Source organism: Mesoplodon mirus, assembly GCF_964341445.2.
Source record: "Mesoplodon mirus genome assembly, chromosome: 12".
NCBI classification, from domain to species: Eukaryota; Metazoa; Chordata; class Mammalia; order Artiodactyla; family Ziphiidae; genus Mesoplodon; species Mesoplodon mirus.
This window is the reverse complement of record NC_138988.1, coordinates 55060176-55082148: the sequence shown is the minus strand read 5'-3', so window position 1 is coordinate 55082148 and position 21973 is coordinate 55060176. Positions and strand designations below refer to the sequence as shown.

Here is a 21973-nt window from a genome sequence, read left to right as displayed (position 1 = left end):
CTGTAGATCAACAAAATCAGATGCCGTCAGTTTCTACTAGGGATAATAAATGCCCAGCACCCCAGAGCTAAAGACCCCATGGGGTGAACAAAGCATCCACATGTTTCAGCATTGATTTCTAAAGAGCAAGATGGCAGAATTTCTCAGTCAGCGGAAGAGAGAATAGAGGAAAGATTTCGAGAAACAGGAACTGTTGGGTAGTCGCAAGGAACTCAGAAAGCTAAGGGGAGGTGAAGAGGGCATTTGCATTTAAGAGGCCCTGGCTGTGTGTTTTTGATGTTTTAAACAAAACAGAAAAGAACAAATTGCACTTTTCTCATTGTTGGAAAAAGATGAGTAGTTTTCTTTTCAACTTTGAGAGAATGTTTACGAAAGAGGATCTCAGCCAGGAATGGAGTTAAAATGGTGGTACCTGCTGTGCTTTCATGAAGAAACAAAGTTAAGGAAACTACAGGGAGAATGAAACTGCTCAATAACAAAGAAGAAAAGGAAAAGCTATGTCTCCACGGTTGGGTGTGTTTATGCGTCTTGAGGTCTTGAGCCGACTCAACATGAATGAAATGGATGGATGTTAATGTCATCTGGAAGGCAGCCCCTTGCAGGCAGGTGTTTCCCCCAATGGGGAACCCTGCCATCATTGGAAAAACCATCCCAAGCCAACCTCTGTGAACCCACTTGGAGAGATATGAAAATGCATTGATTAACTGACCTCTAACTTGACTTCCGTGAGGTCATGGACCATGTCTTAAAATTCTTCTTCCCCACAATGTTCTACACATACTAGACCGGGAGATGTATGCAGGATACAGGTCTGAAGATTTGAAGAGAAGTCAGCAGAATGAAAAACATCTCCCAGACTTGAATGTATGCATGAGGCATTCAAGTTTTCAGAACATTGTTAACTGTTGATTGTCATGGTCAAGGCAGAGCTAATTGCAACACCTGGGTCTCTGAAATTTGCCAACTTACTCATTCTTGGAGACAGTACAGCCTGCTATTGGAGGCCTAGCCAGTGCAGGAGGCACTAAATGCCTGCCATGCTCCACTTCACACTGCGTGTACACGCCTTTGGCTCAGCACCCACCTCCTGCCCCGCAAAACCTCTCTCTAACAAATTAGTTTCTCCTTCATTTATGCTCCTGCTGAGAAAGGAACATGTTTCAAATTCATCAAGAGAACACATTTTCTAAGAAGATCTATGTTTTGTTTTTTAAACAAAAGATTTTTGGTACAAAGTATCGATATATTAGTTTGCTCAGGCTGCCATAACAGAATTCAACAGACTGGGTGGCTTTAAACAACAGACATTTATTTTCTCCCAACTCTAGAGGCTAGAAGTCCAAGATCAAGGTGGCAGTAGGTTTGGTTTCCTCTCTGTGTCTTGTAGATGGCCTTCTTTTCCCATATCTTCACATGATCTGTCCTTTGTGTTTGCTCCTAATCTCTTCTTAAAAGGGCATCAGTCAGATTCGATTAGGATCCACCCATTATATATACACACAATTTATAATCCAATCTCCTGGGATAAACCATAATGGAAAAGAATATTAAAAAAAGAACATATCAGGGCTTCCCTGGTGGCGCAGTGGTTGAGAGTCCGCCTGCCGATGCAGGGGACACGGGTTTGTGCACCGGTCCGGGAAGATCCCACATGCCGCGGAGTGGCTAGGCCCGTGAGCCATGGCCGCTGAGCCTGCGCGTCCGGAGCTTGTGCTCCGCAATGGGAGAGGCCACAACAGTGAGAGGCCCGCGTACCAAAAAAAAAAAGAACGTATCAATACATATATGTAAAACTGAGTCACTTTGCTGTACAGCAGAGATTGGTACAACTTTGTAAATCAACTATACTTCAATAAAAAAATTAATGAATGTAATATAAAAAATATATATACACACAACTTCTTTATTCATTCATCTGTTCATAGACACATAGGTTGTTTCCATGTCTTGGCTATTGTAAACAATGCTGCTATGAACATTGGGGTGCATGTATCTTTCTGAATTAATGTTTTCGTTTTCTTCTGATATATACACTAGTGGAATTGCTAAATCACATGGTATTTCTCTTTTTAGTTTTTTGAGGACTCTCCATTCTCTTTTCCACAGTGGCTGCACTAATTCATATGCCCACAATAGTGTACAAGAGTTCCCTTTTCTCCACATTCTTGCCTGTCCCAGTACTGGTGCCAACAGACTGGTGGGTGGGGATGGAGCTGGGTCCTGAGGCTAATAAGCTAGAGGGAGGATTCCACGATGGCACTTTCCAGCACCAGTGTTATTATGGCAGAACGAGCTCCCAGAAATGACTGCTGCCAGCATCTCTGTCCCCAGGGGGAGTCCCAGTTGCCTCCTGTCTCTCCAGGAGACTCTCCAAGATTAGCAGGTGGGTCTGACTCAGGCTCCTTTCAAATTACTGCTTCTGCCCTCATTCACGGAGCGTGTGAAATTTTGTGTGCCTCCTTTAAGAGTAGAGTCTCTATTTCCCACAGCCCTCTGGGTCTCCTGAAAGTGAGCCCCCCTGGCCTTCAAAGCCAAACGTTCTGGGGGCTCGTCTTCCCAGTGCAGGACCTCCAGCCTGGGGAGTCTGATGTGGGTTTCTGACCCCTTGCTCCTTGGGGAGAACCTCTACAGTTGTAATTATCCTCCCCTTTGTGATTCACCCACTGGGGTTGGCGGGGGGTCGGGGGGCAAGGGCCTTGACTATACCATGACTCTACCCCTCCTACCTGTCTCATTGTGGTTCCTCCTTTTTTTTTTCTTTTTGGCTTTTTGAGTTAATTATTATTGTTTTGTTATATTATTATATTCACATTTTACAGTTATAGAAAAAATGAAGGCAAGAGAAGTTTAACATTCTGTACAATATCTCACAGAAGATAAGCAGGAGAACCCACTTATAGGTTCGGGTATAGGTGAACATAAGCCCATGTTCTCAAGATCACAAGGGTTATAGCCAAACAAATAATGATATATCTTTAGTTGTGGAAGATCTTTTCTGGTAAGTTAGTCTTTTCCATTGATAGTTCTGTAAATAGTTGTAATTTTGGTGTGCTTGTGAGAGGAGGTGAGCTCAGGGTCTTTCTGCACTGCCATCTTGAGACAAAATCCCAGGTGTGGCTCTTGGTTCATGTGCAAGAGATCCTGAAATTCCTTTGACTCAAAAGAAAACCCCCATTATTATTTTACTTGTAAGCTATATTCATCTTCTTTGATAATCACCTCTTCAAAGTAAAGGTGGTATCTTCGTTTTATATTTATATTAAATAATATTTATATTATTTATAGACAGCACAATTACAGGCTTTTTAACGTTCCAGAGGCAGTAGATAGTGTCTGAAATTACAGACTTTCATTTTATTTTATTATTTTTTTTTTCCTCTCTTGTAACATAAAACAATTTTGTAAGATCCACCCCCCTGCAGGCAGCATTTTATAGCCAAGTCATAAACCCTGAAAAACAAAAGTTTATGGTGGGAATGCTGACATTCAGGCAGTCAGACCCACTACTGCAGAGCTCGCGGGTGCCAACAGACTACCTTGCCTTCCAGCGTGAGGATCAGAACATAAATCAGCCTGAGTCTGGAGGGACAGGACTGCATGTTCACGTTATCCATTTCCCATTCCCAGAAACATAAGACCGTTTGTCTAACAAAAATCACATTGACGAGTGTTATGAGAGGCCGGTAAAGAATGACCCAAAGTGGAGAAGGGATGAGGGTAAGCGTTCACAATTACTCCAGCTTCAACATCTGGGAACATAGAACCTCTTTAAGCAATGCATTTACTGTCCCCTGGTGAGCTAAAGGGCGTGAGAGACCGCTGAGCACAGAGACCTTTGTATTCTGTAGTTTTTTTCACCTCTCTTCAGTACTCTTAATTTGATTCTCATGGAGTTTTGTTTGAATGACTTTTAACATCTGGGCAGTGTTCTACCACTCCCTACCAAATGGGCAAGTTTTCCAAATAAACCATTTCAGTTCTTCTTTCTTTTCACTAAGTAAAAAAATTAATCACAGTTACAGGAAGACAAATATCAGCCTGATTATTAAAAATTAATTAAAATATTATTTTTGTATTTTCTTTTAATTACTTTAAGTATCGTTACAATTTTATTCTTTAACTTTCCACTGCCTGACATTTCTTGCTGCCTATATCTTCTCCCACCTCCCGAAATGGAAAGAGAACTTGGATTCAGAATAAGCATAAAGAAAATATAGAAATTTTTAAAATTATAAGGCAAATGCCAATACTTTCTTTGTAGGCAACTATATGATGTTTTAAAATGACCATCAAGCCTATCTAAATGTGATTTTATTGTTTGGAATGTGTTTCGATTCCTATCTACCTTAAATCCATCTTTAAGAAATGTTGTGTTAATATTTCTCCCTTGATGTTTTGGCAGTTCATTTGCCATTACTGTCTCCAATGCATGGGACTAGGAAATCAAATGTGAGCAAAGAAAATCTCTAAAATGTAAACTTAGTGATTAGTAACCATGAAACTACAGCTGTGTTTGCACAGAAACAGGTTACAACTGTGTTTGCTGAGATTGAAAAGAAGGTGGACTGTTATTCCTTTTAGTAATTTTAATTCCTCTCTCAATTGCCAGCAGATGTGATCCACTAAAGAGAAAACCCCTGGTCCACCCTGTAGCTTCTTTATTCTTGTTTTATGTGTTTATCTTCATCGTTTCTTTATGTTGCCTCTTTGTCTTTCTGTCTTTTAACATCAGAAAGTCATGGTCATGGCTAGAAAAGGCAGAACACTCTACTTTCTTTTCCGTGTATTAGGAGCCCTGGTTTTCAAAACCCAAACCAACCAACCAACCTGTCAACCAAACAAACAAATGAATTAAATTGCATTGAATAATCTATTATTCTGAAATCCCCTGGTCTTCCATCTTTCTGTATACATGCTTTTATAAAAACTTAGAAAAGGAGAAAAAACATACAGTTTATTGTTCTATTATTTTGAAATTGGAATGGCATTATTCCAAAGTCAGCCCTCTGTGGGATGGGAGGAGAGTTCTGAATATTATTTATCCTTGTGAAACTGAAATTGGAGAACTTTGTTACCTTGCAATTGGAAATAGAGGCCATTCCCTGTGCTCAGGGTCTGTAAGATCTCTTTACCCTGTGCTTGCCCTAAGTACAAACCATGACAGGGACTCTTGGGCCCTGAAGGCTGTGGGGATTTCAGGTAGGTTGTTGGCTTCCAGCCAATAAAGAGAAAGACTTCGAAATATCATTTGGAGGGCACATGTGAGCCTCTTTTATTTAATATCTTTCATGCATGCTCTGCTTTCTATGAATTGGACCAACCTAACATCCATCTATACCCATGTGGTTATAAATATGGCTTTATGGTCAGAAATAACTTAGCTTTCATCTTAGTTCTGTTCTTCCTATCTGTGTTCTTGGACTAGTTACTTAAACTCTTTTAGCCTCCCTTCCTGATATGTAAAATGTATTTTTTAAAAATTTTTATTGGAGTATAGTTGATTTACAATGTTGTGTTAGTTTCAGATGTACAGCAAAGTGAATCAGTTATACATATACATATATTTATTCCTTTTTAGATTCTTTTCCCATGTAGGTCATTACAGAGTATTGACATCTTGATTTTATTTATTTATTTGTTTGTTTGTTTATTTATTTATTTTTGGCTGCCTTGGGTCTTTGTTGCTGCGTGTGGGCTTTCTCTAGTTACGGCAAGTGGGGGCTACTCTTCCTTGCGGTGCGCGGGCTTCTCGTTGTGCTGGCTTCTCTTGTTGCGGAGCACGGCCTCTAGGCGCACGGGCTTCAGTAGTTGTGGCTCGCGGGCTTAGTTGCTCTGCGGCATGTGGGATCTTCCCAGACCAGGGCTCGAACCCGTGTCCTCTGCACTGATAGGCCGATTCTTAACCACTGCACCCCAGGGAAGTCCCCTAAAATTATTCATCCGTGCATTCATTCAGTTCACCCAGTAAATATGTGGGCACTACTAATATGCCAGTAATTATTCTACATGTGATAATTAGAGATGTGCATACACACACACACACACATACACACACAAGTATCTGCTTTCATTGACTGGCATTCTACTGGATTGCAGACACAATAAGTATGTCATCAAACATAAAATAGTAAATAATGAGTATCAACAATATCAAATAACTAAAGTGCTATGAAAACAAAATAAAGCATAGGGGTGCTATAGAGAATGTGACAAAATGAGAGGTTTGAGGTAAAGGACAGGAAAGCCCTCTGAGGAGAGAGCATTAAAACTAAGGTGCACATGATAAGAAGAAACCAGCATGAGACTCCCTGGTGGGCCTGGAGAGAGAAGAGAGCTGTCCCAGCAGAGGAAAAGAGAGAAGGAGAGCTAAGCTGGGGCCAGTTCCTCATACTTGGGAAACAGAAAAAAGGCAAGGTTGATATATTATAGAAAAAAGAAGAGAGATGTAATAGATAGTAATATCTAGTAATGAATGAAATATGGCTGCAGCTCAAAGAGATTGATTAAAACTGATCAAATGAGTTCCAGTTGCATTGAATGGTGAGATTTTTCTAGACCTGAACATATTATACTTACTGATTCCTTCTTTATCTCAGTTTTAATTTTTGAATTGAATGTTTTTCCATTTCTTTACCAAATTCCCTTTGAACACAATTAATCTATGGTTAAAAGATAGATTTAGATTATGATGCATCCAGACAAGGATGTCAGCTGGGGGTAGGTAGGTAGTCTGAAAGAAGCAGTTCCCAGACTAAGTAAGTGTAAGTAAACTTATTTTTTCTTACATTTTTCTTGAAATACACAGCCTCAGAGATCATTTTGTTCCTTGGGTATTGATAGTTTTATGATGAAGCCGTCAAAGTGCTGGCTAGAAACATAGTTTCACCACAAATGATCCAACTCAAGAGGCTAGCATGGAGGAGGAGTATTTACAGAAGTGTGGGCAGAGTTAAGGGAACTGATGAAGGGATGCTGAGATACCCAGAGATGAGCAGCAGAAGGAAGCCTTTACCCCTGAGAGCAGACAGCAGGTGAAGCCATGTGTCCAGAGCCCAGTGAGACCCAGAGCCTTGGAGGAGGGGCCCCCTAGAGGCGCTGTAGACAGGGAGGGATGTAACCCTTGCCAGACAGACGTGGTGCCAAAGCAGAGAGGATGAGGAGGACCAGTCAGATCTCTCTCTGTTTCCACCAGGCCTCCAGTGGTGACACTAATAAAAACCATCAAGTAACAGAGCAAAGGTGATACAGTCCATGGAAGGGTCACTTCTTTGGGGCATAGAGCAGAGCAGAGAAGGCATATGGGGGAGGGCTAAGCAGAAAACATCAGCACACATGGATGAGTTGACTAATTTTCTTTCCTCTTGACTCCACTATTAAAAAGTAGAAATAGAAAGCAGTGCAAAATCAGCAATAAACACCACCTGCTACTTCTCCTTCAGACTGTCAATGGATACAGGTAGGTTGGAATGATGGCAAACTGGCTCTGCTTACAGAAAACAACTGCTCAAATCTAGAGTAACTTTGCTGTGATGTCTTTTTTCTGACATCATTTCTGACACCAAATATGTGGATTTTTGTGACATTGAATATGTGTCATTTTTCCATACTAATTATCCAATTCTCTGACTCCAGCTGGGTGTCCAACAATTCATTTCAGTTTTAACACTAACTACTCAAAGTTGTCATCAGGCTGCACAGGTTCAAGGGCTCAGTCCCACAAGACTGTCCCCACTTCAGACACCACCACAAATGGGGTACCAGGCTACCCACAATTCTGCCCCACCCACTACAAATTCAGGGGTTCCCTTGACACCCCTCAGGCTTGAAAATTCACTAGAACTATCCACAGAACTCAAGAAAACACTTAAATATTTACCTGTATGTCATAAAGGATACAGCTCAGGAACAGCCAAATGAAAGAGATGCATAGGGCAAGGAAGGGGTTGGGAGAATGGCTCAGAGCTTCTCTGCCCTCTCTAGGTGTCCCGCCCTCCCAGCACATCAGTGTGCCCACCTACCCATCAGCTCTCCAAACCCTGTTGTTCAGTGGTTTGAATGGAGGTCTCATCACATAGGTGCCATTGATTAAATCATTGGCACTTGGTGGTTTCACTCAAATCTCCAGCCCCTCACACATCCCCAGACACTGAAGAGTGGGCCTGACAGCTCCAGCCCTCTAATTCTTTGGTCTTTCTGGTGACCAGCCCTATTCTGAAGCTATCTAGGGGTCTCACCTTGAATCACCTCATTAACGTAAACTCCAGGTATAGTCAAAATTGATCCATGACAAATAACAGAAGACATTCCTTTCACTCGGGAAGTCCGCAGAGTTTTAGGAGTTCCGCGCTAGGAACCAAGGACAGAGACCAAATTTATTTTTGTTATACCATAGTCGCCATGCAGAAAACACCTTATCTCGTCTTTCATCTCATCTTTCAAGAGGAATCAGAAATTCACATTTTCATGTGAAGTCTCCCAATCTCTAAATGTTGACAACCATTTCAAATTTTTCAAAAACTCTTTGCAGCCCAAGCAAAACATTCGTGAAGGCTGGATGTGGCCCATGGTTTCCAGTTTGGGGCACCTGACAGAGAACTCCAGAACAGTGGTTTTCAACCCTGACGGCACACTGGCATCACCTGGGCAGCTTTCAAAAATATGTGCCTAGGGCTTCCCAGGTGGCGCAGTGGTTGAGCGTCCGCCTGCCGATGCAGGGGACACAGGTTCGTGCCCCGGTCCGGGAAGATCCCACATGATGCAGAGCAGCTGGGCCCGTGAGTCATGGCCGCTGAGCCTGCACGTCCGGAGCCTGTGCTCCGCAACGGGAGAGGCCACAACAGTGAGAGGCCCGCATACCGCAAAAAAAAAAAAAAAAAAAAAAAAAAAATGTGCCTAGACTTCATGCCAAAGCAATTAGGTCAGAATCTCCTGAGCTGGGGCCCAGACACTGGTATTTTTAAAAAATAGTTCCCTGATAATTTTAATGTACCATCATTTTTAAAATAAGCTTTTTTATTTTGGAATAAGTTTAGTTTTACAGAAAAGTTACAAAGGTAATACACAGGTTTTGTACACCCTACATCCAATTTTCCCCATTCTTAACCCTTTGCATTACCATGACATATTTGTCAGAATTAAGAAATTGACATCAGTACATTATTATTAACCAAACTCCAGGCTTTATTGGAATTTCACCAATTTTTCTACTGATATTCTCTTTTTGTTCCAGAATCCAATCCCTGGTACCATTTTGCATTTGGTTGTTTTTCTCATCAGTCTGCTCTGGTCTCTGACAGTATCTCAGACTTTCCTTGTTTTCCACGAGTAGTCCCAGCCAGGTATCCCGGAAAATGTCTCCAGGTCTGCATTTTTCAATGCTTATTTATGATGGGATCCATGTTATGTCTAAGTTTTGGAAAGAATACCACACAGGTGAAGTGCCCTTCTTGTGATATCATATCAGCGTATAATCTCTATTTCTGAGAACACCTACTCTAGTTAATCATGGCTGAATGAAATGGAGATGGCCGGCCCCATCCAGCTTCCACACAGATGAAAGCAGATCAGGGCAGGAAATCAGGAGTGATGACAGGAGGCCAGCAGTGGAGCCCCATCCCTTCCAAACAAGCCAACAAACTCAGCGTCAACAGACAAAAGGTTCCATTGCAGGCTCCTCCACCAACTCAACTTTAGAGAAGCCACTGCTTTCTGGTGTTATTTTCTTCCTCTGTACCATGTAGAAGTTGGTATTTCCAGTCCTGAATATATGTGATTCTAAAGTTTTGGAGTGGGTTTTCATGAACCATATATTATCCATAGCTCCATTTCATAAGAGGAATGTGCTTCCGTGCTAAGCAAGAGGCCACCAAAATGTCAGAGTTTCTGCAAAGGGAGGTGGTAGGAAGTCCAGTCTACTGCCCTACTTGGCATTTATGACACTTGTCTCCTAAAGATGTCAAGCCCCTCGAAGGAAGAAAACAAATTGCAAAAACTGAGAAAATTCAACTCCTTCACTCCTCTTTCTTGCTGAAATTCACTATTATTCCTTCTGTTACCATGGATTATGAAGTCAATGACATAATTTGTTTTTTACAAAATCTTTTCATGTTGACACTTTCCACAAATCTTACCGGAAGCGAGGATGAATGGCTTGCAAAGCTGTCTGTTCTAAGTCGCCAATAATTTGTACGGAGCCTGTGATTGCAAAACCACAAAAATTTCACAATAGTGGAAACCTTTCATTAAGCAACATAAATGACGGGGTGGATTTGTTTTAACTATGTGCGTAATCATGCTTATTGCTTTAAGATCATAAACTGAGAGATTCTCCATGGAGGTGAGACAGGTAGGCTGCAAATCGTTTTACACAATACTTTGCCACCTCTGTGTGTTAAGTCTGACCCAGAACATTCTCCCGGTATTGGATCAGGCTCTCATCTGGTGTAATTTGCCCGTGGGGATTGTACTGGCTATGAAACTAGCACCTATTAGTAGCTGTTGTAAAAAAGAAATTTTCTCTAAATCACAATTCAGTGGTGCGTTTCGAATGACTGAAGCCAGGTTCCTAGGCACAGAGACAAGAAAGAATGTCAAGCAGGACCTTTAATGCACGTTTGTATTTAAACATCAGACCTAACAGAAAACCCTGAGACTTTATACAATGGTTGGAGCATTGTAGGAACCTAATTAATGCATCGCATTGTCGGGTGAATGGTTGGCCAGGCACACGAGCTCTTCTGAGGGATGTGAGAGGGTTCACGTACCGCCTAGAAAGAATGAGTGCCGTTGTAGGGATTCAGTGGCCCATCTGAAGGAGCCATGGAAAGGCAGCTTTGTCTGGCACGCTGCCTTTTCAGACCCACTTGATAATATTAGTGTCAGTTTCAAGTGGAGCACATGCCAGATTGCAGATAGCTTGGGCTGGCATTTCAAATAGGCTAATTGTGAAACTGGAGAAGAAAATGGTCACATTCTTGCTAAGGTGGCCATTCAATGCAGTCTCTCCCCCAGAGTTCCATGGGTCTCACTCTGAGCCTTTCCTCTTGGCAGCTCCTCAATTGCCCTCTTTGCTGGGATGGCTTAGCCTTGTTAAAATGTGCCCTGTGTATTAAAATGAAATTGTCACTGCTGGGTAGTGCCACATAACATGGTTTGACACTAAGCACTGGCAGCTACAGAAAACAGACTTTTATTGCATTTATTCTTTCAGAGATGAGTCTCTAAAGGCTCCTGCAGACATATACTTAGTTAAATCTGAATGAAGCCAGAGTGAACACTCTACGCTGCTGTCTGGTGTTCACAGAAATGGCCTCCACTGGGCTTGGTGGGGCTGTAAACCAGTCTTAACAAAAGATGATCGTACTAGAATCCAAAAGGGAAGATATGAGGCTTTCAAACCAGGACAAAAATGTTTTGGGTGGATGGACAAGATGAAGCCACCAAGCACACACACACTATCCCCCATCCAGTTTCAGTGTGCGTTTAGAACTCCATGTCGTTTTAAAGACAAAAGGGGAAGGATTTGATTTGTAGGACTCTGGCAAGCAAGCTTTAGATTCTTAACTGCCTTTTATCTAGACGAGTACCCAGAGAGCGACTGAACTGGGAGGGGGCCCTGGGGCATAAGCTTTTCACTCCATAGCTCTCCTGGAATCAAAATTCCATAAAGCAACATCTGTAGTAATTAAGGGTGCACGTTTCCTCTCTCATTCATGTCTCTGCTAGGAGGGAAGGTTATCTTCCCTAAGAGACAATGGATAGTGGGTCCTGTGGGAAAAGAGAAAGAGCAGAATTTGAATTCTTTTGTTCCTAGAAATGGAAGTTTCCTAGTTAAAAAAAAATTAAGGGATTTCCCTGGTGGCACAGTGGTTAAGAATCCACCTGCCAATGCAGGGGACATGGGTTCACGCCCTGGTCCAGGAAGATTTCCACAAGCCGCGGAGCAACGAAGCCCATGTGCCACAACTACTGAGCCTGTGCTTTAGAACCCGCGAGCCACAACTACTGAGCCCACGTGCCACAACTACTGGAGCCCACATGCCACAACTACTGAAGCCCACGTGCCTAGAGTCCATTCTCCACAACAAGAGAAGCCACCGCAGTGAGAAGCCCGCACACCACAACAAAGACCCAATGCAGCCAGAAGTAAATAAATAAATTTAGTTTTTTAAAAAAATAAAAACTAACAAGTTGGAAGATGTAAAAAGTTCCTCTGGAAAGAAAATGTGAAGGAGTTAGCAAAATTATACTTAGCTGCTCCTCAATATTTGGAATGGGAAATGATTCATCTTATCTTTCTAATCCAAATATCCTCTGGTTTGGGGGAATTTGTGATTAAGCAGTGAATAAAATGCTATTTTTGTTTTTATTTTTATTTATTAAAAGTGGGTATTATTACGCTTAAAGAGTTTTAGTTTTGCATTTCGACACAAAAGTGAGTCACTCTTCAGATGTTCTTCAAAATAACACTGTGTGGATCCAATGAGCATCTAATAAATAAACATTAACCTATTAATGTCAGATTAGTTTCCTGCACTTTCTTGTCATATTAGGACCAGCTATGTAATTTGTGGGATCTAGTGAAAATTAAAAATACAAGACCCCTTGTTTAAAATGTATTAAGAGTGTCAAGATGGTGATAACAGAACTTTAAATCAAGTGCAAGGTTTTTCTCAGCACAGGGCTCTGGTACTGCATGTGTACCCCCGACATTGGTCCTGCTCTGCTTCTCCATCATATCAATGCAGAAAAAGTGTCCATCTGTCCCATGCTTCCTAGGAATACACATTGGAAAATGTTTTGTTTTGTTTTTTTAATTTGAGTCATAAAATAATTATAGCTCCCCAGATGGAACGTGCTTTTGAAACCATCTTCAAATAGAGCTACCATATGATTCTGCAATCCCACTCCTGGGCATATATCTGGAGCAAACCGTAATTTGAAAAGATACATATATCCCAGTGTTCATAGCACTATTTACAGTAGCCAAGACATCAAAGCAACCTAAATGTCGATCAACAGATGAATGGATAAAGAAGATGTGGTATATACATACACAATGGAATATTACTCAGCCATAAAAAGGAATGAAATAATGCCATTTGCAGCAACACAGATGGACCTAGAGACTATTATGCTAACTGAAGTAAATCAGACAGAGAAAGACAAATATATGATATCACTTATATGTGGAATCAAAAAAATGATACAAATGAACTTATTTACAAGACGGAAAGACTCACAGACTTAGAAAACAGACTTATGGTTACCAAAGGAGACACATGGGGGTAGGGATAAATCAGGAGCTTGGGATTGGCATACACACACTATTATATATCAAATAGGTAACCAACAAGGACCTAATGTATAGCACAGGGAACTCTACTCAATATTTTGTAATAACCTATAAGGGAAAAGAATCTGAAAAAAAATAGATATATATGTATGTATAACTGAATCACTTTGCTGTACACCTGAAACTAACACAACGTCGTAAATCACTATACTTCAATAAAAAAAAATTTTTTTCTTAACCTGATAACTCATATGCTCTTTACTGCACCCCTCAGCTTACGTCCAAGAGTTTCCCTGAGTGAACCTTCCCCTGGGCCACAGTGGTCTACTCACTCTACCCCGTCTACAAGGACATAGCCTGCCCCCTCCCAGCCTGGCCCCTACCCTAGTTACTTCTGCAAAGGCCTTTCTGTCCTCCTGGGCCCACTTCTCAGAGTTTTCCTGACTTCTGCAATTCCTCTCACATTTGAATTCCTCTCGGTGTAATAAATATATAACTTATTTGGCATTTGCTTATATATATATATTTTTTCTTTTTCTTTTTTTCTCTGCATGTAATATGAATATGAAAACACACATAAAATTTGGATGTAGGAAAGTTTTACAAATTGTGTCAAAGGGCTCCATTCCAAGAAAGTTCATATTAATAACAGAGCAGAAAATCCAAAATTATACACTTTGCCTTTTAGACAAAAAATTTCACACATTTCATACACATTCTTTTATATGTATGTGTGCCATTTCTTAAGTCCGTTTTTCCTCTAGTGTACCGTTAGTGGGAATTAATTTATTCTGATCACAGTTGACCCTTTAATTTTTATCTTCCACACCCTGTTTTACAAAATAATAAAGTCCAGATATAGTTACTATTTAGAAAATGTTGCTGATACCATTCTACTTAGGAGACAGCAACGCTGCTAATGTTGGCAGTATGATGCTATGGCCCCGAATGTTATTTATTAGCTTGTATATGAGATGCCAAAATTTGGCACAAGAAATCCAGTCTAGGAATATTGATACCCAGTTTGAAAAAATAGAAGATTGTCTGAAATTGAAAATTAAGAAAGTTCAGGACCTGAGGTTTGTGTATATATGTTCTCCTCACACATTTGGGACCCCAAATAACTCCCTTCTATCTCTCACCCAGTGAGTTTTCAGTAAAGCCGTCACGATGCTGATGACAACACCACTGCGTGAATCTCTCCTGTAGGCCACCAGCTGTTTAAACGCAGTGCATCCCCTCCCCTTGTTTTGTGGAGACCCTTGAGGTACAGCTTAGTAGTTCCTGTGCAGGTTGGTGTCACCCAGGCCTCAGCTAAAAGCCCGCCTCTACCACTTAACTGCCAAGGTGGTTCATTTCGCTAAGCCTCGCTGCCCTCACTAGTGTGAAGGGCAATAACGAGACCTGCCTCTCCAGTTTGCTAACTCAGACATTCAACACACATTTATTGAGCACTTTCAAGTGTCAAGCATTGCTGTGTGGATTAAGTAAGATAATGCCTCAGGATTACGTCTGGGTGATGACTCTGCACAGTGCTGTCCACGGTGGCAACATTCAGTAGAGTAAGTGATGCTCTCAGTAGTGATGAGTTTGTGGTGTTCTATCCACCTGGTCATGGTGGTCATGGCAACAGTTGGTGGTTCTGGTAAAATTCTGAAATCAAGCTTTTCTATGGTTTTCTTAATTTCCTTTTCTTTTTAACTTATTTTTCCTGGATATGTACAACTTCATGAAAGCATATGATCCCCTGTTTACTTCTTTTCCCAGAATGGAGTCTACTGAAAAATGTGAAGTGGTAATTCAACATTTTAATGGAAAATATCTGAAAACACCACCAGGCATCCCAGGTAAGAAATACCATAAAGTAGTTATTAATTAATATCCAGGCTCATTGCTGTTATCAGAATGAGTATATAGTAAAGCCCATGGTTGGCCACTGGGAGGGAAATTTTTGCCTTTAAAAATATGTATTTTTTTTTTTTTTTTTTTTTGCGGTATGCGGGCCTCTCACTGTTGTGGCCTCTCCCGTTGCGGAGCACAGGCTCCGGACGCGCAGGCCCAGTGGCCATGGCTCACGGGCCCAGCCGCTCCGCGGCATATGGGATCCTCCCAGACTGGGGCACGAACCCGCATCCCCTGCATCGGCAGGCGGACTCTCAACCACTGCGCCACCAGGGAGGCCCAAAAATATGTATTTTTTAATACTATGTAACAATGCATCTTTCTCAAAACTACCAAAAGCTTCTTGGTGATTGTTCTTTGGCCTGTCTTTTGAATCTCTGCTGCTAATTCCCTAAAGTGAATTAGAAGAAAAAGATAGCAAAGAATAGGTTAAAATGCACTTGAAGTGAAGAAAGTTTGTGACTCCTATCATTAATATTGGTATCCTGATTTCTAATTTGTAACATATCTAAACAGTGATATATTATAAATAAAATGACAGTGGCATCCATAGATTGAGGCCAGTTGACAAACATTTCTTACCAGTCCATGACAAGAAGAGTACAGAAAAGGAGAGTAAGCATTTAGAAACTTTTATAGCAATATGACATTATCATGAAATCTTAGTGCATAACTTCATATTTTACAAAAATATCAAATGCACATTGAATTTATTTTAAGCTGTCCATGCATCAGAGGTAGTCTAGGAAGCACCAATCTAGGCTACCTCAGGGCATTTCACATTTCCAAAGGCAAAATTCTTAAGATTTGACGTGTGTTATAAGATGATACAACTTTATGCTATTAAGAATTACAGTCAATGTAAAAGAATTGACTATATCACATGTATCAGGATGTGAGCTAGAAATACCTCAACATGATATTAATTTGGAAGTAGTATATATGAAAAGTATTGAATATTAAGTGAGTAAATTAAAAAATATATCTTACTCATATGTCAATAAAACTGGAAGAAAAAATATATCTTACTCATGCATAAAAATATTAAAGGTTGAGTGAAGTTCTTAAAAAAATTATAACAAATAGATAAGGAAATATCTGACTATACATGTTGGTTTATTTGTTGCTTTTCGATTTTCTGTGATTCTCAGGAGAAAAAATGTGAAATTCTTCAGTCTTACAATATTTTTCCTTTTGATGATTTTAAGCTGCCTCTCTGTAGTGTTTGCTACATGAAGTATCTACTATTTAAAACCCATGGCTAGAGAGTTCAGGGGTTGAGCATTTTGGTTCCTTAAAATATATTGAGGTTATATAGAAAAGGAAGTCTGAACAAAAAGAGAAATATTTTTGTAGCGGGATCAGGTTCCTTTTATGACTCACTCAGTTTTGGGAGGATGCTGGGAAAGGAGAAAGGCCCGTCAGACTGACACTTGGATGATCTGGAAAATCCCAAAGTAGGGCCCCTGGTTAATCACGAGCCGGCAGTGAAGTTGTACCTCAATTTGGTTAGTTTCCATGTGTGACATTCCCTTGAGAACCGGCTGCATTATGATCCAATTGGAGACATATGGTGTTGTTGAGAAAAGAGTTAGCAGTTTTCATCTCAGCATGTCAGCTGCCCTTGCATTTTAAGAGAAATACTTTTTTTTTTCTTTTAGCATAAAGGACATTTTAAGACACTCTGCTCAGACCCATCACTGAGTAAAGGAATTGCATTGTTAAAGGATTTTCCCCTTATTCATCTTATTTTAATCCAACAGATGGCTACTTATATAGAAGGCATTCAAACTGGATGTGAATTACATGGTTATAGAAAAAATTCAAGAATGAACAAAATAGGTGGAAATTATTGTTGATTGAAGTTTTTTTTATTTATTTTTATTATTATTATTTTTTTATTAGTTTCTGCTTTATAACAAAGTGAATCAGTCATACATATACATCTGTTCCCACATCCCTTCCCTCATGCATCTCCCTCCCTCCCACCCTCCCCATCCCACCCCTCCAGGCGGTCACAAAGCACCGATCTGATCTCCCTGTGCTCTGCGGCTGCTTCCCACTATCTACCTACCTTACGTTTGGTAGTGTATATATGTCCATGCCTCTCTTTCGCTTTGTCACAGCTTACCCTTCCCCCTCCCCGTATCCTCAAGTCCATTCTCAAGTAGGTCTGTGTCTTTATTCCCCTTTTACCCCTAGGTTCTTCATGACATTTTTTTTTTAATTCCATATATATGTGTTAGCATACGGTATTTGTCTTTCTCTTTCTGACTTACTTCACTCTGTATGACAGACTCTAGGTCTATCCACCTCATTACAAATAGCTCAGTTTCGTTTCTTTTTATAGCTGAGTAATATTCCATTGTATATATGTGCCACATCTTCTTTATCCATTCATCCGATGATGGACACTTAGGTTGTTTCCAGCTCCGGGCAATTGTGAATAGAGCTGCAATGAACATTTTGGTACATGTCTCTTTTTGAATTATGGTTTTCTCAGGGTATATGCCTAGTAGTGGGATTGCTGGGTCATATGGTAGTTCTATTTGTAGTTTTTTAAGGAACCTCCATACTGTTCTCCATAGTGGCTGTACCAATTCACATTCCCACCAGCAGTGCAAGAGTGTTCCCTTTTCTCCACACCCTCTCCAGCATTTATTGTTTCTAGATTTCTTGATGATGGCCATTCTGACTGGTATGAGATGATATCTCATTGTAGTTTTGATTTGCATTTCTCTAATGATTAATGATGTTGAGCATTCTTTCTTGTGTTTGTTGGCAGTCTGTATATCTTCTTTGGAGAAATGCCTATTTAAGTCTTCTGCCCATTTTTGGATTGGGTTGTTGGTTTTTTTGCTATTGAGCTGCATGAGCTGTTTATAAATTTTGGAGATTAATCCTTTGTCAGTTGCTTCATTTGCAAATATTTTCTCCCATTCTGAGGGTTGTCTTTTGGTCTTGTTTATGGTTTCCTTTGCTGTGCAAAAGCTTTGAAGTTTCATTAGGTCCCATTTGTTTATCTTTGTTTTTATTTCCATTTCTCTAGGAGGTGGGTCCAAAAGGATCTTGCTGTGATTTATGTTATAGAGTGTTCTGCCTATGTTTTCCTCTAAGAGTTTGATAGTTTCTGGCCTTACATTTAAGTTTTAATACAGGTCTCAGTTTTTTATGATTCTTCCTTTTTGGAAAAAGACAGTGAAATCCTTCTTGACCTGATTGATTTGAAATTGTTTTAGGTTAACCCATAGAACAGACAGCTGACTAATAGAATTTAATGCTAAAGACAAAGTCACTACAAGTCCCCCAAAGATCTGAGCATCCTTCCTTGAATAAGCAGGCTGTGATATTAACCTATCTAATATCATAGCTACAACCCAATGAAAACATTGTGAATAGCAAGAACTTAGTTATGGGTTTCTCTCTCACTTTTATCATATGGGACCATGAGAGGCAGAATAATTATGCTCAGTTAAAAACTCTTAAGAGATACAACTTTATGCTTCTGAGATTAGCCTTCAACATAATAGAATTAAATATACAATATTGATCATCATCAGTACTTGAATTTGCTTATATATGCTTACTTTGGAAGTCAAATAGAGTTTAATAAAGGCTTCAAATGCTAACAGAAGACATATAATTTTTTAGTGAAGTATAGTGGATTTACAGTGTTATATTAGTTCAGGTATACAGCAAAGTGATTCAGTTATATATATTCTTTTACATATATATATATATATTCATACATATTTATATTCTTTTTCAGATTCTTTTTCCTTATAGGTTATTACAAAATATTGAGTATTGTTCCGTGTGTTATACAGCAGGTCCTTGTTGGTTATCTATTTTATATATAGATAAGAACATATAGATATAGCATATAGTGTGTATATGTTAATCTAACTCTAATTTATCCCTCCCCCTTCCCCTTTGGTAACCATAAGTTTGTTTTCTATGTCTGTGAGTCTGTTTCTGTTTTGTAAATAAGTTCATTTACATCATTTTTTTTAGATTCTGCATATAAATGATATCATATTATATTTGTCTTTCTCTCTCTGGCTTACTTCACTTAGTATGATCATCTCTGGGTCCATCCATGTTGCTGCAAATGGCATTATTTCATCCCGTTTTATGGCTGAGTAGTATTCCATTGTATATACGTACCACATTCTTCTTTATCCATTCATCTTTCAATGGATATTTAGGTTGTATCTGGAGAAAACCATAATTCGAAAAGACACATGCACCCCAACATTCATTGCAGCACTGTTTACAATAGCCAGGACATGGAAGCAACGTAAAGATACATAATTTTTGATATTTAAGTTTGATGTGGAGTAAAATGACATAATGCAAGAGGCTGGTATTTTGGAAATCACTGCAGTAAAATGACTGCTGGGTTCATTTACTCCATCATGACAGGGATAATTAAATTTGCGTGCATGCTGTTTGCCTTTCTTGGTCCTCATTGCTTATATCTTGTAGATGGTTGAAGTCTTATTTTCAGAAACTCATATCTTAATCCTATTTTCTGTTCCATCTTGAGGCATGTGAGTGAGATGTCACAATGAGCCCTGATACTAGTGATTCCTTTGATATTTTCAAAAGAAGTGATGAATTCCTCACTTTTTAGATACTAAGATAGCTTTAGAGAGATGGTCCTTGCTTGTGGGTATTAATTAAAATCATCTATAATTGATTTGACCACTTGCAATTAAAATAGAACTTTAAAAATTGTAAAAACCTCAGTGTTTCACTTTATCAAGATTTGGCATTTTGAACTCAGAAATTTGTGGGTTTTTAGAACAGCACATGGATGGTTTCAATGCAGTGCTTTAAGGTTGTGTGAACGAGAGGCCCACAAGGATCCAAAAATGACCTAAGATCTTTCAGACCCTAAGACAGCTGTGGAAAAGAGTGAGCCTTGCTTCTAACCTCCCTCTAAGCAAGCAGAGAGAAATCGGTACCATATTCACATCCCTTCCTTCTTCATTAGAGATGACTTGGGGAAATATGCCATTTTTGTTCTGTCACTCTTGACAGTGATTCCTCTTAAAGTAAATGCAAAGTTCATTATTTTCCTGAGATGATGATCTAGTTTCCAAATCCCATCCTGTGTCATTTCTATAGAAGAACAAGATAAAAATCTACATCAACCCAAAACTTTGACATTGATCAGGCTTTCTCTCTCTGAGTTCCTCATATTTGTTCATAACACATTTTATTTTAATGAATACATCATGGATCATTAATGCCTATTACAGCCTCCCAGAACTAGCTCTGTTCACTTTGAATTATAACGCTGTCCCCAGATTTTGGCTACCTGGATCACTGAAGCTAGACATACATCAAAGAAAATCTAATTATTTGAATTCTGGTATGTGAGATACAGGAAATTAACTAAGACCATGTGGCCGTGTTGCTACCAGCAGGTGGGAAGCAGCGACCAAAGACATGTTAAATAGCGTCAGTCATGTCATTGCTCTGCAGAAAGGGATCATCCGGTATTTTCTCCCTCACCTAGAGGGAAAAGAAAACACGTTCCATAAATGTCGCATGTCGTACATATTGATCTTGATGTTTTCTGGACAAAATGAAGCATCATTAGTTGCTTGCTTGCCTGACCCCAGACATTTCTTTGTTCCAAAACAAATTGCACAGCAACTTGTGCAGCCCCAAAGCGTTCCATTTTAAAACTTCTAGCAGAAAGGGTAAGTTCCCGGGCACTTAGGGATCTGTAGGACGTGAACTAGAAAAGCTCACGTTCAAAGAGCCCGGGAGCACCACGTGGAAAGGCTTCGGCATCTAAGAACATGTACTGACGAGCAGAACATTCAGACTGGTTTGAGGAAAAAGAAATCACGTTTTGCTCTTAAACTAGGCTTTTGCCTGTAAGCACATGTTCCTATCAGTGGAGCAGTCTTTTCAGAAGACAATGGAGAGACTTCCGGGTAAGATGGCGGAAGAGTACGACGCGGAGATCACCTTCCTCCCCACGGATACACCAGAAATACAGCTACACGTGGAACAACTCCTACAGAACACCTACTGAACGCTGGCAGAAGACCCCAGACCTCCCAAAAGGCAAGAAACTCCCCACATACCCTGGGTAGGGCAAAGCGGAGAGATTCCCGCACAGAGGAGCGGTGCCGAGCGGCACTCACCAGCCCGAGAAGCTTCTCTGCTCGCCCGCCGGGGCAGGCGGCGCTGGAAGCTGAGGCTCGGGCTTCGGTCAGAGCGCAGGGAGAGGACTGGGGCTGGCGGCGAGAACTCAGCCTGAAGGGGGCTAATGTGCCACAGCTAGCCGGCAGGGAGTCCGGGAAAACTCTGGAGCTGCCGAAGAGGCAAGAGACTTTTTCTTCCCTCTTGGTTTCCTGGTGCGCGAGGAGAGGGGATTAAGAGCGCTGCTTAAAGGGGCTCCACAGACGGGCGCGAGTCACGACGGAAAGCGCGGAGCCCAGAGACGGGTGTGGGACGCTGGGGCTGCTGCTGCCGCCGCCAAGAAGCCTGTGTGCGAGCGCAGGTCACTGTCCACACCGCCCTTCCGGGAGCCCGTGCAGCCCGCCACTGCTGGGGTCCCGGGATCCAGGGGCGGCTTCCCTGCGAGAACGCACGGCGCGCCTCGGGCTGGTGCAACGTCACGCCGACCTCTGCCGCTGCAGGCTCGCCCCGCACTCCGTGCCCCTCCCTCCCGCCCGGCCTGAGTGAGCCAGAGTCCCCGAGGAGGCTGCTCCTTTAACCCTGTCCTGTCTGAGCGAAGAACAGACGCCCTCC

The 21973-nt window shown here is 40.9% G+C and overlaps 1 protein-coding gene across 12 annotated transcripts in view; it reads left to right on the top strand.

The window, feature by feature from the left end:
- The window catches only part of RBMS3 (RNA binding motif single stranded interacting protein 3), a gene marked incomplete at its 3' end in the record, with an annotated part of 743397 nt that overhangs the window by 493832 nt on the left and 227592 nt on the right, over positions 1-21973 (top strand). For all 12 annotated transcript variants that reach the window (XM_082637571.1, XM_082637569.1, XM_082637570.1 and 9 more), the window contains one exon: positions 15062-15141. In XM_082637571.1, coding sequence (XP_082493697.1) covers positions 15062-15141 — 80 coding nt within the window. The remainder of the gene's footprint in view (positions 1-15061; positions 15142-21973) is intronic.